Source organism: Myotis lucifugus, unplaced genomic scaffold (genome assembly GCF_000147115.1).
Source record: "Myotis lucifugus unplaced genomic scaffold, Myoluc2.0 scaffold_416, whole genome shotgun sequence".
Lineage (NCBI taxonomy): Eukaryota > Metazoa > Chordata > Mammalia > Chiroptera > Vespertilionidae > Myotis > Myotis lucifugus.
The window spans coordinates 244196-259159 of NW_005871464.1; the positions used below are offsets into that span (position 1 = coordinate 244196).

Consider the following 14964-nt stretch of genomic DNA (forward strand, 5'->3'; position numbering starts at 1 on the left):
GCACTGATTAGCCGATGGGAGGCGTAGCGAAGGTACGGTCAAGGGACCATGTTTGTCTATTATTAGATAGGATAGATATGCAATTACCTTACTGGTACTCTATTTCTTCATGTGACTTGAGTTACTGTCTAGGGTCTATTCATTTCATCCTGAAGGACTCATTTCATATTTCTGGTAAGGCTGGTTTGCTAGTAATGAACTGTCTCTCTCACTTAAAAAAAAAAAAATCTGGGATGCCATAATTTCTCCTTCATTTTTGAAAGGTAGTTTTGATGGATATAGAGTTCTTGGCTGATGGTCTTGTTCTTTCAGCATTTTTTTAAAAATATATTTTGTTGATTTTTTATAGAGAGAAAGGGAGAGGAATAGAGAGTTAGAAACATTGATGAGCCCTAACCGGTTTGGCTCAGTGGATAGAGCGGTGGCCTGCGGACTGAAAGGTCCCAGGTTCGATTCCGGTCAAGGGCATGTACCTTGGTTGCAGGCACATCCCCAGTAGGGAGTGTGCAGGAGGCAGCTGGGTTGATGTTTCTCTCTCATTGATGTTTCTAACTCTCTATCCCTCTCCCTTCCTCTCTGTAAAAAATCAATAAAATGTATAAAAAAAAAAAAAAAAGAAACAAGAGGAAGGATAATTATTGGCTATTTCATACACTTTTTCTGTAATAGAATTATACCTATATCTGTATTGGTCTCAATCTGTACTAATCTTAACTCTCTCTGAGATAGTTGTCACAACAAATAAGACTGAAGGTGTACTCTTTCTTCCAAGATTAACTACGTGTGTCAACAGCCCCATAACCAGAGATTAAGAAGACCTGACCTCTGGATCCAAACCAGACTAACCAGATCATGGCCAGTCCGAACTAATGGAATAGAAACCCAAGTCCTAACATATCTCCACCACCTCCAATTTAATGACAGGAGACAAGAATGGCTCTGACCAATAAAAGATTACTCACCTCTGCAGGTGGGTCTTGGGATCTTCTCACTGACATGCAGGTGCAGTCCTGCCAGTTCTTCCCCACACTCTGTTGAATTAGTCAGGTCAGGCTTGGAATTGGAAATGCCTGTACAGAGAGAGATAACATGTGGGCCTTGATGAACTAGGACTGGGGACCTGCTGTTTCTCAAGGAGTGTCCTAGGTAAGAGAGGAAATAGGAAAGGTCTGGAGACCACTTAAGGTAGCTCATCTTAGAAGCTTGTTTGGAGCTTCTAAGACACCAGTACTCACAAGATAGCCAGGATAAATGGTGAAGACCACAAGAAGAATCTGGGCAGGTAGAGTCAGACCACCTGATGACAAAGACCCCTCCAATAGACTGTGGTTAAGTATTAAAGAGCATAGATTCAGAGCCAGCCCCAACTGAGCTCCTTCATAACTAAGCACCTGAGCTACATAACAGTGAGCAAGTGACTTGATCTATCACTCACTTTTATCACTTTAAAAATGAGAGAACTAGCTGGTTTGGCTCAGTGGATAGAGTGTCTGCCCAGGGACTGAAGGGTCCTGGGTTTGATTCCAGTCAAGGGCACGTACCTCAGTTGCAGGCTTGATCCTGGCCCTGGTCAGAGAGCACATGCTGAGGCAACCAATTGATGTGCCTCTCTCACATCGATGTTTCTCTCTCTCTGTCTCTCCCCCTCTCCCTTCCACTCTCTCTAAAATATCCTCAGGTGGAGGATTAACAACAAAAAATGAAAATATCGCCCTACCTGGTTTGGCTCAGTGGATAGAGCGTTGGCCTGCGGACTGGTTCGATTCTAGTCAAGGGCACAAGCCCAGGCTGCAGGCTCGATCCCCAGTAGGGGGCATGCAGGAGGCGGCCAATCAATGATTCTCTCTCATTGTTGATGTTTCTATCTCTCATATCTATCTATCTCTCTCTCTCTCTCTCTCTCTCTCTTCCTCTCTGAAATTAATAAAAATATATTTTTTTTAAAAAATGAGAATATCATGACCCATTTCAAGGAGCTACTATATGTTGTGCACCCATGACAGTTCCTGGTACACAGAACACGTTTAATACCAGGAAGTTGTTACTATAACTCTGCTATTTGCGGTTCACTCCAGTTCCCAATGGTGTCACTATGATAGTCTTCACCCAGAGAACCTCAAGGAGCTAAGAGTACACAGAAAATGCTTAACAGCCTTTCCATGTCCTTCCATCCGGCTAACCCACGCCCTCACCTCCTGAGACCATTTTCCCATAGGTCTCCAGCATGAGATCCCAGTATTGCTCCTTCTGAATGGAATCCAGGTGCTTCCAGTGCTCCTAGAAAAAACACAATGCTGTAAACTCACCGAAGGTTTCTGGATCCTGCATTCCCTGCCTATTGAGGCTCAGAAGCAAGCAATGTGCCTTAGGAGCCTGCCATCAGAATATGTAAGAAATCATAAGAGGTGGTTCAAGGAAAAAGGCCAAAGGGAAAACTACAGTCCCTTTATCAGTATTTTTTATCCTGGGTAGAAAACAGTTAGGCTTTAAGTTCTACATTATTTTCAAGTTGCTTGTATTCATGAGCAGAGAATAGAGAGGAAGCAAGGAGCCCTTTCTTTTTTTCTTTTTTTAAATAATTCTTTATCGTTGAAAGTATTACATATGTCCCCTTTCTTCCCCTTTTAACCTCCTCTAGCCCGCTCCCATCCCCCCGTCCCAGGCCTGCAAGGAGCCCTTTCTACACAGTCCTTTGCTTTAACTCTTCCACTGCCTACGTAGAGATCTTTGAACAGTAGGAGCCTGATTTTCCCAATATTTCATTAAAATCTGGAAATTCAAGAGGGAAAAGAGAAAAATTAAAAAGGTATTTGTTGGGAAAAGCAACTGTAAATCAGCAAAAAAGTGGGAAGAAGCAAAATGAAGTCAACTTAGCTGTACACCTCAGTGAGAAAGAGACTAGTGGATTCAGAGCAGAGGGAGATGCTGCAGCCACACACATCTGGGCCCTCTGACAGTTCTGCATTTAGGGTCTAACACAGGGGTGGGCAAACTTTTTGACTCGAGGGCCACAATGGGTTCTTAAACTGGACCGGAGGGCCGGAACAAAAGCATAGATGGAGTGTTTGTGTGAACTAATATAAATTCAAAGTAAACATCATTACATAAAAGGGTACGGTCTTTTTTTTTTTTTTTTAGTTTTATTCATTTCAAACGGGCCGTAGTTTGCCCACGGCTGGTCTAACATCAAATCAGGTTTCCTTCCAGTGAGTGGGAAATCGATGAGTTGTCTAGAGCAAGGAGCCCTTAAATTACCCCTAAAACATGTCTTTCTTAGGCTATGGACTTAAAGACTCAAAACTGGGAATGCCATCTAAATAGGGTCTACTTTCATTAATTCAAATTTCAATCTCCCCTCCAAGAAAACAGATTGTATAGCAGAGTGATTTACAGCAAAGTCTTTGGAGTCAAACATACTGGGTTTCAAGTCCCAGTTCTGCCACTTCCTAGCTGTGTGATCTTGAGCAAGTGACTAAACCTTTCTGGGCCTCAAGTCCTCACCTAATGATAGTACTGAACTCGAAAATTATTGGGAGGCTTAACAGAAATAGTGCAAGTATCATCTGAGCACACTGTACTCTTCATTCCTAGCACTCATCAGTTTATTAGTTATGTATATGTACATTATGCATATGTCAGAATACCCAATCTTTTCTATACACACACATATAAAAGTATTTAATCAATAATTGGCTCCACTAGCACATAGCACAGTGAGAAAAGGACTCTCCACTGTTCTCTTCCAGTCCTCAAGCCCCTGTCCAGGACAGAGTAGTCACTCAACACATACAGTCTAGGTGAAATATACAGCTCTTAGCAAACAGGTCCTCAGTAAATGATATATATATTGTTATTACTATCATATGCAATCTATGGGATACTCAATCTCCCAGACTAACACCAGGGTTTGCAGAGAGAATTAAGAGATTCTGTTCACTTTCAGGAACCCCAAAGTTGATAGCCATGGATTATTGTCATGAAAAGCCAGCTAGGTTATAGGGAGCAGAAAAGAAGAGAAGAATGAGAAGATGAAGTTATCTTCCTATTACAAATAATATACATCAAAGTGAAGTGGAAATGGCTGAAAAGTAATGGAACACCAAAAACTCTTTTAACTAGCAGGTACTAAGGGGTGGGAGGCAAAGGGGGGAAGGAGGGAAGGAAGGAAAGGAGGGAAGAAGGGAGGGAGGGAAAGGAGTTGACTTTTTTAGGGTGAAAAAAATAAAAAGGTAAAAAGTGACCTTAATATATTTAATTGTTACAAGGCACTGGGGGGTAGGGGAAGCCAGGGGAATGTCAAGGTGGGGGGGGGGGGGGGGGGAGGAGACATATGTAATACTCTTTGTAATACTTTAAGCAATAAAACAAAATTTAAAAAAAAAGAAAAAGAAAAAAATATATTTAATTGTTAACTATAACCATATTTTTAATAACTGCTTCTTAAAGTTGAAATTGTTAGCAGCTTACTTTGTAAATCTTCTGTGAATGAAGCTACCTTAACAATGTCCTAAAAATAACCAACTTGAACAAACATTGCTGACTACAAGAGCTCTGAGTCTTCAGTGAGAACACAGACCCTTGCTCCCTTCCTCCCTCCCTCCGTCTCCCCTTCCCTCTCTAAAAACAAACAAAAAAATCAATAAACATATCCTCGAATGAAGATTAAAAAAAAAAAAAAAAAAAGGAGGCAAAACACCAACTACACTCACCCTTGCTTTTTCTCATTTTTAAAAGAGGAAGAAAAATCTAAATTCCTATTCTGGAAGGGTGGGAGTAAAAGATTTGATGGAGAAATACGTCATTTTGTGTGGAAACAGCACCATCTGGTGAGTTAAGACATTACCACAACTGACTTGCACAAAGTTCTTTGTACTGTGTTCCTTTCCCAAAATTTGAAAACACAGGACTCTGAGTAAATGTATCCCCAAGTGCACGTGAGGTTCTAACTCAGTCACAGTTTCTAATACGAAGTACCACTGAGTAGGGACACTCCTTTGTTATTCTGGCATTATTCACTAAGTTCCTAACTGATGAAAGAGATTAGGAAACGTGATTATCTATATTTAAAAAACCCTTCACTGCCCTGCCGGCTTGGCTCAGTGGTTGAGCTTCAACCTGTGAACCAGGAGCTCATGGCTCAATTCCCGGTCAGGGCACATGCCCAGGTTGCGGGCTCAATCCCCAGTTGGGGGGTATACAGGAGGCAGCCAATCGGTGGCTCTCTCTCATCATTGATGCTTCTATTTCTCTCTCACTCTCCTTTCCTCTCTGAAATCAATAAAAATATACTTAAAAAATAAAAAGACCCCTTCACTTACAAAGGATTCCATTAAATATCAAGGTCCTTCTGATGCAAATAGTTGTTGTTAGTTTGGGGGAGGGATATTAGGATTGGGTAGGGATAACTTATTTGTTTAGGTTAAGTGGTTGTTAATCAGTTATCTGCTACATATAAGGAATTTAATACACACACACACACACACACAGGGTGCTGCTGATGAGCATTTTAAATCTTTTGACATTAAACTATCCAGGAAAGGTCATGGTTAATGTCATTATGTAGAGTTAATGCTTAATTCTACTAGTCAAAATGTATATACTTTTCATAGGAATATACTGTACTTACTATAGAATAAATAATAATCCTCCAAGTCTGCTTGAAATATCTGAGAGAATACCCTATTTTTTTTTTTTAAACCAAGCATTCTCCTGCCTAAAAATTTGGTTTCTGGGTACCTTGAACGCAAGAAGGCACCCTTGAATAACTGAAAAGATATATCCCTTCCCTGCGCCCTCCGCATCCCTTTCCCAGGGTGAACTGCAAAGCTGGCATCCAGTTTTCACATCGTGGAGCCTGGCAAGCTGGAGCTCAGGCCCGATCTCCAGCCCCACTTTAAGCATCACCTATCGGCTTCCCTACCTTCACCTGCACTCTGTATTACTTCACGAGGCAAATCCCAAGGGTTTGAAACAATGAAAGTTTTGATTAAGGTGAATAGGTTCCTGGAAAACTTTATTTTAATGAAATGCAACTTTTCAGAATTTTTAACTACATTATCAAGATGAACCAGTCCCAGAGACTTCTGTTTACAGCCAAAATGAAGTAATAGGGACTGGATTTACCTTTGTGACTGAAACAACTTAAAAAGGAGACGAACTATCTGATTAAAGAGTTTTCGGATAGTGCACATTAGACAGAGCAGAACAGAGGCCTCTCAAAGTGGAAAATGAATTAGGTGAGCCCCACAGTTGCCCACACTTATTGCCTATAGAACATCCAGAGCAGCAGAGAGGGGAACCGGGCAGAGCAGGTGGTTCCCTGAGCTGAGCAGGAGCTCAAAGGAGTATAGAGTCAGCAAGGCAGAAGACCCAGATGGGGGAGCTGCACTAGGAGAGCCCCAGAGATCTGCAGAGGAACCCCTCAAGTACAGAAAAGAACCCCATAAAAGCAACAGAGGGAACAATCCTCAGACCTTGAAGTGCTGGGAATGCCTCACATTTCCAGAACTGCAGTGGGAAACCCTGTCCATCAAGGAGCTTCAGGTAGCATTCTAGAAGGGTATTGCCTCAGTAGTGGGGAAAAATGAGCCCTACACTAAAAGCTTCTCTGATGCCATCTAACAAACTGTGTCCAAATAACCTAACTGTATCCCAGAGCAGAGCTCAGAGACAGTTATAGGAATGCAAAAATATCCAGCCCCCAGCAAGGTCAAATTCACGATTGACATCCGATCAAAGATCACTGGGCATACAAAGAAGCAGGGAAACACCACTCATAATGAACAAACCCAGGTGAAAAATTAGCAGATAAGGACATTAATACAGATGTTATAACCATATGTTCATGTAGGTGGAGGAAAGATTGAACATTTTAAGTATATACATAGCATTTTAAGTATATACATAGAAGATACAATAAAGCCCCAATTCAAACCTCTAGAGATTAAAAATACATGAGATTAAAAATACAACGGATGGGGTTAACAGCAGATTAGACACCAAAGAAGAAAAGATTAATGAACTTGAAGACATTAAGATAGAAACTATCCAAAATAAAACACAGAAATTAGAAAAGAAAGAGCCACATGTATATAATTCTCAGAGGCCTCAAAGGAGAAAAAAAGGAAGACAGATAAAAACAATTAAAGAAATAATGGCCAATGCCCTAGCTGGTTTGGTTCAGTAGATAGAGCATCAGCCTACAGACTAAAGGGTCCCAGGTTTGACTCCAGTCAGGGGTACATGCCCAGGTTTCGGGCTTGATCCCCAGAATGGGGCGTGCAGGAAGCAGCTAATCAATGATTCTCACTCATCACTGATGTTTCTATCTCTCTCTCCTTCTCCCTTTCTCTCTGAAATCCATAAAAATATATTTTTAAAAAGAAAGAATGGCTAAAAATGTTCAAACTTTGATGAAAACTATAAACCCACAGACCCAAGTTTAATGAATTCAAGCACAAGAAACACAAAGAATATTATTCTAAGGCTTATCACAGTCAAATTGTTTAAAACCAGTGAGAAAATATTAAAAGAACCAACCATGAAAGATGCATTATATGTAGAACAAAGATAAGAGTACATATGGCATGATTCTATTTTATACCAAATTCTAGAAAATGCAAACTAATGTATGGTAACAGAAAACAGATCAGTAGTTGCCTCAGAACTGGGGGAATGTGGAGGGGTAGGAGAGAGGAAAAGGGAACCTCTGGTGGTGACAGATTTGCTTATTATCTTGTTTATGGTCATGGTTTCATTTTTGTGTGTGTGTATATATATATGTATGTACATCAAAAAACTTACCAAACTCTACACTCTAAACATGTGCAGTTCATTGTTTGGCAGTTACTCCTCCATAGAGTTGGGGAGGGGAGGTTAACCTGTCCCACATTAGATATAACCATTCAAAATCTCAAACTGACTCTATGTGAGAGGGTTAAATAGGAAAGGAGATAGTATTTTCTCAGCATAACTCAAAGATAATAAAAAAGGAGAGACAAGATTGCCTCTTCAGAGCAACTGCTTCCAGATTCCATTGCTCAAGATGACAATGAGGAAACATTCTGTCTTAAGAAGAACTGGAACTCGGGTCTCATTCCACAGATATTATTCTTGTTATCCTTGCTAGGCCTTCCTTCCGCTCCACTTTTGAGTCTCCTCCCCCTTTCACTCCTCCTCCTACTGACACATCCTCAAAGCCTGGTTTCCAGAGAGAGAGGCAGAGCCACCCAGCTCACCTGAGGTGCCGTGTGGAGAAGTGAGGTTCCGAAGTCCTGGTCTCCGATGAGCCTCTCCTCAGGCTGGGCAGGAAGCTGGGAAGCAGCCACTGCCGAAGTGAGAAACAGGAAGTGTCAAGAATCTGATGTCCTCAATCAGTCCCCAGAGGGTACAGGTAAAAATCTCCACAAATTAGAACTAACACCTGTTTCACCATTTATACCTTCAGGAACTGTACAGTAGAACCTCGGTTCTCAAACTTAATTCGTTCCAGAAGGCTGCTCAAGAAGCCATTTGTGCCCTGGCTGGTGTGGCTCAGTTGGTAGGGCATCGTTCCATGCACCAAAGGGCTGCCAATTTGATTCCGGGTCAGGGCACATGCCCAAGTTGCAGTTTGATCCCTCTGGGGGGGGAGGGGGGGGGGCGGAATGCAGGAGGCAGCCAATCCATGTTTCACTCTCACATTGGTGTTTCTCTCTCCTCCCTTCCTCTCTCTAAAAGTCAATTAAAAATAAATAAAACTTTAAAAAAAAAGCAATTACAAAACTGAATCATTTTTCCCCATTAGAAATAATGTAAATTGGCCCAGCCAGCATGGCTCAATGGTTGAGCATTGACCTATGAACCAGGAAGTCACGGTTCCATTCCCAGTCAAGGCACATGCCCAGGTTTCGGTCTCAGTCCCATGTGGGGCCTGCAGGAGGCAGCCGATCAATGATTCTGTCATCATTGATGGTTCTATCTCTCTCTCTTCCTCTCCCTTCCTCTCTGAAATCAATAAAAAATATATACTAAAAAAAATAATGTAAAGTGAATTAATCTGTTCCAGACCCCCAAATGATTCCCTATTTTAACCTTTCTTATATACAGTGAATGTCTAATGTACTGTTTAATCTATAAATACACACTTCTTAAATTTACCGAACCATACCCTATAGCCTTAAACAAAGAATTTTTCATATATCACAGTCTCAAAAATGCTATCACCAGCTAACTGCTTTTGTTTAGCCCATCAAAAGCAGTTTTTCTGCCTATTCATTTACCTGTGATTGTTGTTTTGTGAGCACTTTCACACACTTTGCAACATTAGCACTCTTGGTGGCCTCTTTATATTTTAAAATTGCACTAATTCTCGATTTCTGCGGCAACAAAAGCATTACTCCTTTGTTTATTGCCTGAGACGCTTTTTGTCATGCTGAGGTACAGCATGAAAGGGTTGTCAGATCAACAACTGAAGTTTTTGTTCACAGCCAAGACATTTTTTCGGTGAACAACTTGGTGGAGAACCAAATAGTATGAGATGGGAGGGACCTCCCTAACAAACTGCAACTCCCTCCAACCTTCCAAACAAGCTCACCCATATTTTCTCCCACCTCCTTCCTCAAAACCAAAACCCAAAAGGTCTAGCCCAGTCATACAGTGTTTAAATTAATTACAGGCTTCGAATATCCAAATCAGCATAGTTGAAGTACGACTACCCTGCTTTTGAACTTTTTAGAGATAACCCCATCTGGGCAGCATTATTACAGTGGGGCCTTGACTTACGAGTGTCCCGACTAACGAGTTTTTGGAGATACGAGCCGTCTCTCGGCCGATTTTTTGCTTTGAGTTGCGAGCTAAAATTCGGGTTATGAGCCAGCTTCAGATACCCCACCGCTAGTTGGCGCAGCGAACGTCACAATGATTTGACATACGAGTAATTTGAGTTACGAGCTCCGTCACGGAACGAATTAAACTCGTAAGTCAAGGCCCCACTGTATTTTCAACCCGCCCACTCGTAGGCCACCAGTTTCTCCAAGAGTGCACACACACCACCTGAGTAACTGCCCACCTAGCTCTTGTTCCGCTTCAGACTCCTCCTTCACCATGTGGCTCAGTGGCTCCCCGGGCCCAGAGGGTGAATTCCCAAGTCCCAGCTCCTGAGGTGTCACTTCAAGAAGAGACTCCACTTCCCCCACTTGGCAGCCTGCAGACTCCTCCTTCTCGGGTAAGATGTCCTGTCCTAGAACCTGGATGCTGATCTGGAGACCACACAGGACTAATTACTGAAAGATGCAGAGGAGAGTTTCTGAAAGCTTCTATAACAGACCATGACAGCCTTTAGGGACATGGAGAGAGGCGAGAGAAAAACAGGAACCAGTGAGGGAAACATCCTGAGAGGCCAAAGCTGAGGTCTGAACCAGGCTGGAGACTTCCGAGACTTACCACTAATATTGCATCTCTACTGGGTAGTCTCCACCACTTAAAACTCAGGCGGCTTTTGAACAACTTCCCAAATGTTCTAGTCTAAACACTTGGGTTGCGGGAAACGAGTTAAGTCGGCTCGCGTGAATTGCGCGTACTCCGCGGGAGCCGTCTTAACTCAGTTCATATAGATTTGCGGTGGAGTGCGGGAAACGTGTAAACTCGGGCCGATTGTAACTGCGTATTACCAAATATTTGTTTGTTTGCCGTTCACAAAGATACCTACCTGTGTATGCGAACGAAAATTTCATTTCAATCGAACCCATACTTCAAAAGATATTAAACTAACTCTGATTTTGCGCGGGAAACCTAAATAATTGCCCGCGCCATCTTATATTTTGGCGGGAAATTCACCCGACACCGTAGTGTAAAGATGGAATGGGCCCTAGCCGGTTTGGCTCGTTGGATAGAGCGTCGGCCTGCGGACCAAAGGGTCCTTGGGTCCGATTCCGGTCAAGAGAACGTACCTCGGTTGCAGGCTCCTCCTGGGCCCCAGCCCTGGTCAAGGCACATGCAAGAGGCAACCAATTGATGTGTTTCTCTCACAGCGATATTTCTCTCTGTCTTTCCCTCTCTCTTCCACTCTCTCTAAAAATCAGTGGAAAAATATCCTTGGGTGAGGATTAAAGAAAAAGAAGAAAAAAAAAGATGGAATGTGATGGGAGGCTTTATCTTCAATCTCTAATGGCTAAAAAGTGTTGAGAGTCACAGGGAATCTTAAGAATTAGGTGCGGTACGGGGATACACTGATGTGGCATAGTAAGCAATACATATTTGTTCTTTGTCCCTGGTTCCTGGCACAGAGCTCCTAAAACCCTTGGAATTACCTGAAGGACGGAGGTGACAGGAGCAGCTTTTGTTATTTATAATGAGCCCCTTTCAACCACACCAGAGTTTCTGCTAATAAGGTGATTCTTGGTGGACCCTGAGATAGCTTCAGGATGGAGGCTGGTCACCAGAGGAAGCAACCAGGTGATTAGATGGTTGGAACTTTCAGCCTCACCCCGCAACCTCTGGGGAAGGGGAGAGGGGCTGGAAATTTTCAATCACCAGTGGCCATCGATAAATCAATCACGCCTAAGTACTGAAACCTCCATAAAAACACCTAAACTATGGGGTTCAGGGTGCTTCTGAGTTGGTGAACACACAGAAGCTGGTGGCCTGGAGAGGGCATGGGAGCTCTGGGTGACCCCATCTCCTCCACCTGCCTGTTCCTGCATCATATCCTTCATAATAAACTGGTAAATATAAGTAACGTGTTTTCCTGAGTTCTATGATTCGTTCTAGCAAATTATATGAGGACAGTGTTTGGGGAACCTCCAAATTTTAGCCAGTTGGTTATAAGTATGGGTGGCCCTTGAGACTTGTAACTGGTGTCTGAAATGGGCACAGTCTTAGAGACTGGCCCTTACCCTGTGGGATCTGAGTAACCCCGATATTCGGTGTCAGAACTGAATTGAATTGGAGAATTGGTTGTTAGTGTAGAAAATTCCACATATTTGGTATCAGAAAAGACTGCACACCTGATAAGACCCCAGAGGAGCCGTGCTTCACTAACAGATCATAGTGTCCTCTGCTTACCCACTGCCACAGCCTCTGGGGGTCTCCCTTCAAGCTTTCCACCAGGGTCACTGCCTCCTCTCCGCTGCCGGGACACTGTTTCCGCACCCACATCTGAATCTCCCCGGGCAGAATGGTCAGGAACTGCTCCAACATGAGGATCTCCAGGATCTGCTCCTTGGTGTGAACCTCTGGCTGCAGCCACTGGAAACAGAGCTTCCGAAGTTGTCTCAGGGTTTCCTGGGGCCCAGACATCACCTGGTAACGAAACTGCCTGAAAAGCTGGCGTGCAGCCTCAGGGCTGGAGGGCTCCCCTCGAAGGGCAGCATCTGGTCCAGAGACCAGGGAGTCCTCTGCCTTTGCCAGCGGTGGCAGCAGGACGAGGGCCTGCCCCAGCTCCACAGGCATCATCTGGCCTGCCACGTCCTTCTAGGTGAAGTTCTTCTGGGATGAAGTTGTCTCCGGGGAGAACCAGGTCTTCACAGAGCCTCCCACAGGATCACGCGAGGGAGTGAGACCCAGTGCTCTAGAGAAAAAAAGGGTCACGTTTTTCAGAAAGAACAAATTCACATGCTCTATCCGAGAAGCCAAGGAGTCAACCACGGATCTTTTCAAGTCGATGGATACGCTACTTTATTTTGCAAGATTGTAAACGTGAAGCCACAAAGTAAACCACTAATACTTATCTAAACTGTCACCATCACCCTGATCATTTTATAAGATTCCCTCTCGGTCTTCAAATGTCCAGCCCAAGTAGAAAAATGAAGTGCACCACATGAAGCTTCTTCACTGTGCGTTTCCAGGTAAACAGCTCTTCTGCAAAACACTTCTCTATCTGCACCCACATGTCAGAAGGCGGGAAAATGAAGCTGAACAAAGACATCAATGCCCTAGAAATAAAGGCTAATGCTGAGATGATCAGATGCTTCCATAATAAATATGAGGTTGAACAGAGCAAACTCACTCTTCCCCAAAAGGTGCAATGAAATTTACAAGTGACCTCTCTTGAGTGCCATGGGAATTTATATTTAAAAAACAAACAAACCTGTCACACCTGAAATTTTCAACCTTGGGCTTTAAAAAATTTTAGAATAAATGCCAACTACCTCGAAAGCATTCCTAAAATAGACTTGAACCTAGTAATATTATGGTGAATGGTATCAAAATTTAGAAGATGGTAAAAGGAGAAATATTAAATGGCAAAGTAAACGCTATAGCTAGTTAACTTTCTTGCATGTAATCCTGATACTGGATTGATTACTCAGTCAATCCTTAAACGTTATGAAGGACCTAAAGGTCATCATTCTCCCTAACACTAACCACAACAACCAATAGACACCCAGTCACTGGAGTATCTGGCTTAATCAGAGATCAATACAACGCTCTAGCTTTTGGAGGCAGCTTTTTCCTTGACATATAAAAACCTATGTCCTCATCCCTACCACTTCACCCAAACAAGTCATTCCATATCACCAAATCATCCTTAAAAAATCTTCTCAGGAGAACAAAAAAGAGCAAAGTAAAAATAGTTCACTCATATAGTCATGCAGTAACCAGTATACTACAGTGACATATATCATGTGCTCAATAAACACTTGGATGGAGCCTGTAACCAAGGTACCTGCCCTTGACGGGAATCAAACCCAGGACCCTACAGTCCACAAGCCGGTGCTCTACCCACTGCGCCAAACCGGCTAGCGCCCGAGTCCTCTAGGCCGGGCCCTTGTGCTCTGTCCTTGGACATTCTGGTCCAGTTTTATCAAGAGTCTTGCTGGGTCCAGTTTAGGGAAAATCCTCCAGCTCTGGTATCCGATCCAAGTCTATATTCCCCTCCCCTGGTAGCTGACCACTCTTGGTAAATGATTCACCCCAGTCCGCCTTCCGCAGAACTCCTGTCGAGTCGGCTCAGTGAGAAGCCCACCTTGAGCCAGATGTTTCCTTTAGAAGTTTCCATCCACTGACCCTCACCTACTCCTTGACTATAAACCTCCACTTGGCCCAGCTGCAGTCCGTCTGTTCCTGCAGAGCCCACCTTCGCAGGCCCCCGGAATAAAGTCGGCCTTACCGTCTCCGACAAGGACCTTGAGCAGCGTTTTCTTTCTTTTAACCAGTGACTTGAGGAATGTGCCAGCTCCGCATTAGGCCCTGCTCATGTCATTTCTAAGCCTCACGATTACCCTGCAAGGTAAGTGTAAAGCTTATAGGTTAGGACGCTCTGAGGTGCCCAGGGGCAGCCGAATGTCAACCCAGGAAGCCCTGATGCCTGTGCTTGGGGAGGAGAGCCGCCACCGTTTGGAAACCTGTGGGGGCGGGTTTGGGGTTGTCCAAAACGGCGTTTAGCGGCCTGGAGACCGGGGCTGCTCCAGCCCTAAAGGGCGCCGGGCGGTGCTACCGAGTGTTCTCCACCCCGCCCCCCGCCCCCACGCCGACAGCACCGAGGGGAGACTCGGCATCAGCCCGTCGGGGCTCCCTCGGCCCGAGGTTCAGGCCCAGCCTTTGGGCGAAGACAGGAGGCCGGGGCCCGTCTTCGGTCCCAGTCCAGACACGTGGCTGGAGAGTCCAGAGGGGCCCACAGGCTCCAGGACGAGGGCCGGGCCGGGGTACCGGCGTCTCACCGCCGGGAGTGCACTCACAGGCCCGCCGCCCCTCCCCCGCGCTCGCCGCGTCTCCGCGTCTCCGCGTCCCCGCGCGCACTGCCGGCGCACGGCGCGCGTCCGCCAACCCCGCCGCCCTCTGGGGGACCGGCCGACCCAGCGCGGACGTCGTATGTTCCTAGAACTATCCAAGCAGTTCCCGATTCGATCCGCCCAGCCTATTCTCTCACTTCCGCCTGTAAGGCAGATTTTGGCCCCATTTTAAGGGATGACATATTTTCTCGTGAATGGGTGGGTGATTTCCCCTAGGGCACAGAGCTTGAATATGGCGCAACATTTACCTGAAGCC

General features: G+C 44.4%; 1 protein-coding gene across 6 annotated transcripts; it reads right to left on the bottom strand.

Moving 5' to 3' along the window:
* Positions 1-92: 92 nt before the first annotated feature.
* On the bottom strand, positions 93-14713 carry ZNF18 (zinc finger protein 18). 6 transcript variants are annotated; one of them, XM_023743864.1, is made up of 8 exons: positions 14655-14713; positions 14087-14199; positions 12043-12547; positions 10049-10238; positions 8238-8326; positions 2193-2277; positions 963-1070; positions 93-305 (listed from the first exon to the last, which is right to left on the bottom strand). In XM_023743864.1, exons 3-8 carry the CDS (start codon positions 12430-12432, stop codon positions 145-147), a joined length of 1023 nt encoding a protein of 340 aa, XP_023599632.1. In that variant the 5' UTR covers positions 12433-12547; positions 14087-14199; positions 14655-14713; the 3' UTR covers positions 93-144. The 6 variants fall into 6 exon arrangements, with proteins under 6 accessions (XP_023599632.1, XP_023599633.1, XP_023599631.1 ...); XM_023743865.1 differs by having other exon boundaries at positions 14637-14655; XM_023743863.1 differs by lacking the exon at positions 14655-14713 and having other exon boundaries at positions 14087-14616.
* Between the last annotated feature and the right edge of the window lie 251 nt (positions 14714-14964).

Excerpts from the sequence above, each read along its gene's own strand:
- ZNF18 (XM_023743864.1), bottom strand. The coding sequence starts at position 12,432 with ATGATGCCTGTGGAGCTGGGGCAGGCCCTCGTCCTGCTGCCACCGCTG. Across the intron at positions 10,239-12,042 it reads CCCAGAGGCTGTGGCAGTGG|ATCAGCATCCAGGTTCTAGG; the intron begins GTAAGCAGAGGA and ends TGTGGTCTCCAG. Across the intron at positions 2,278-8,237 it reads TTCTCCACACGGCACCTCAG|GAGCACTGGAAGCACCTGGA; the intron begins GTGAGCTGGGTG and ends TGTTTTTTCTAG.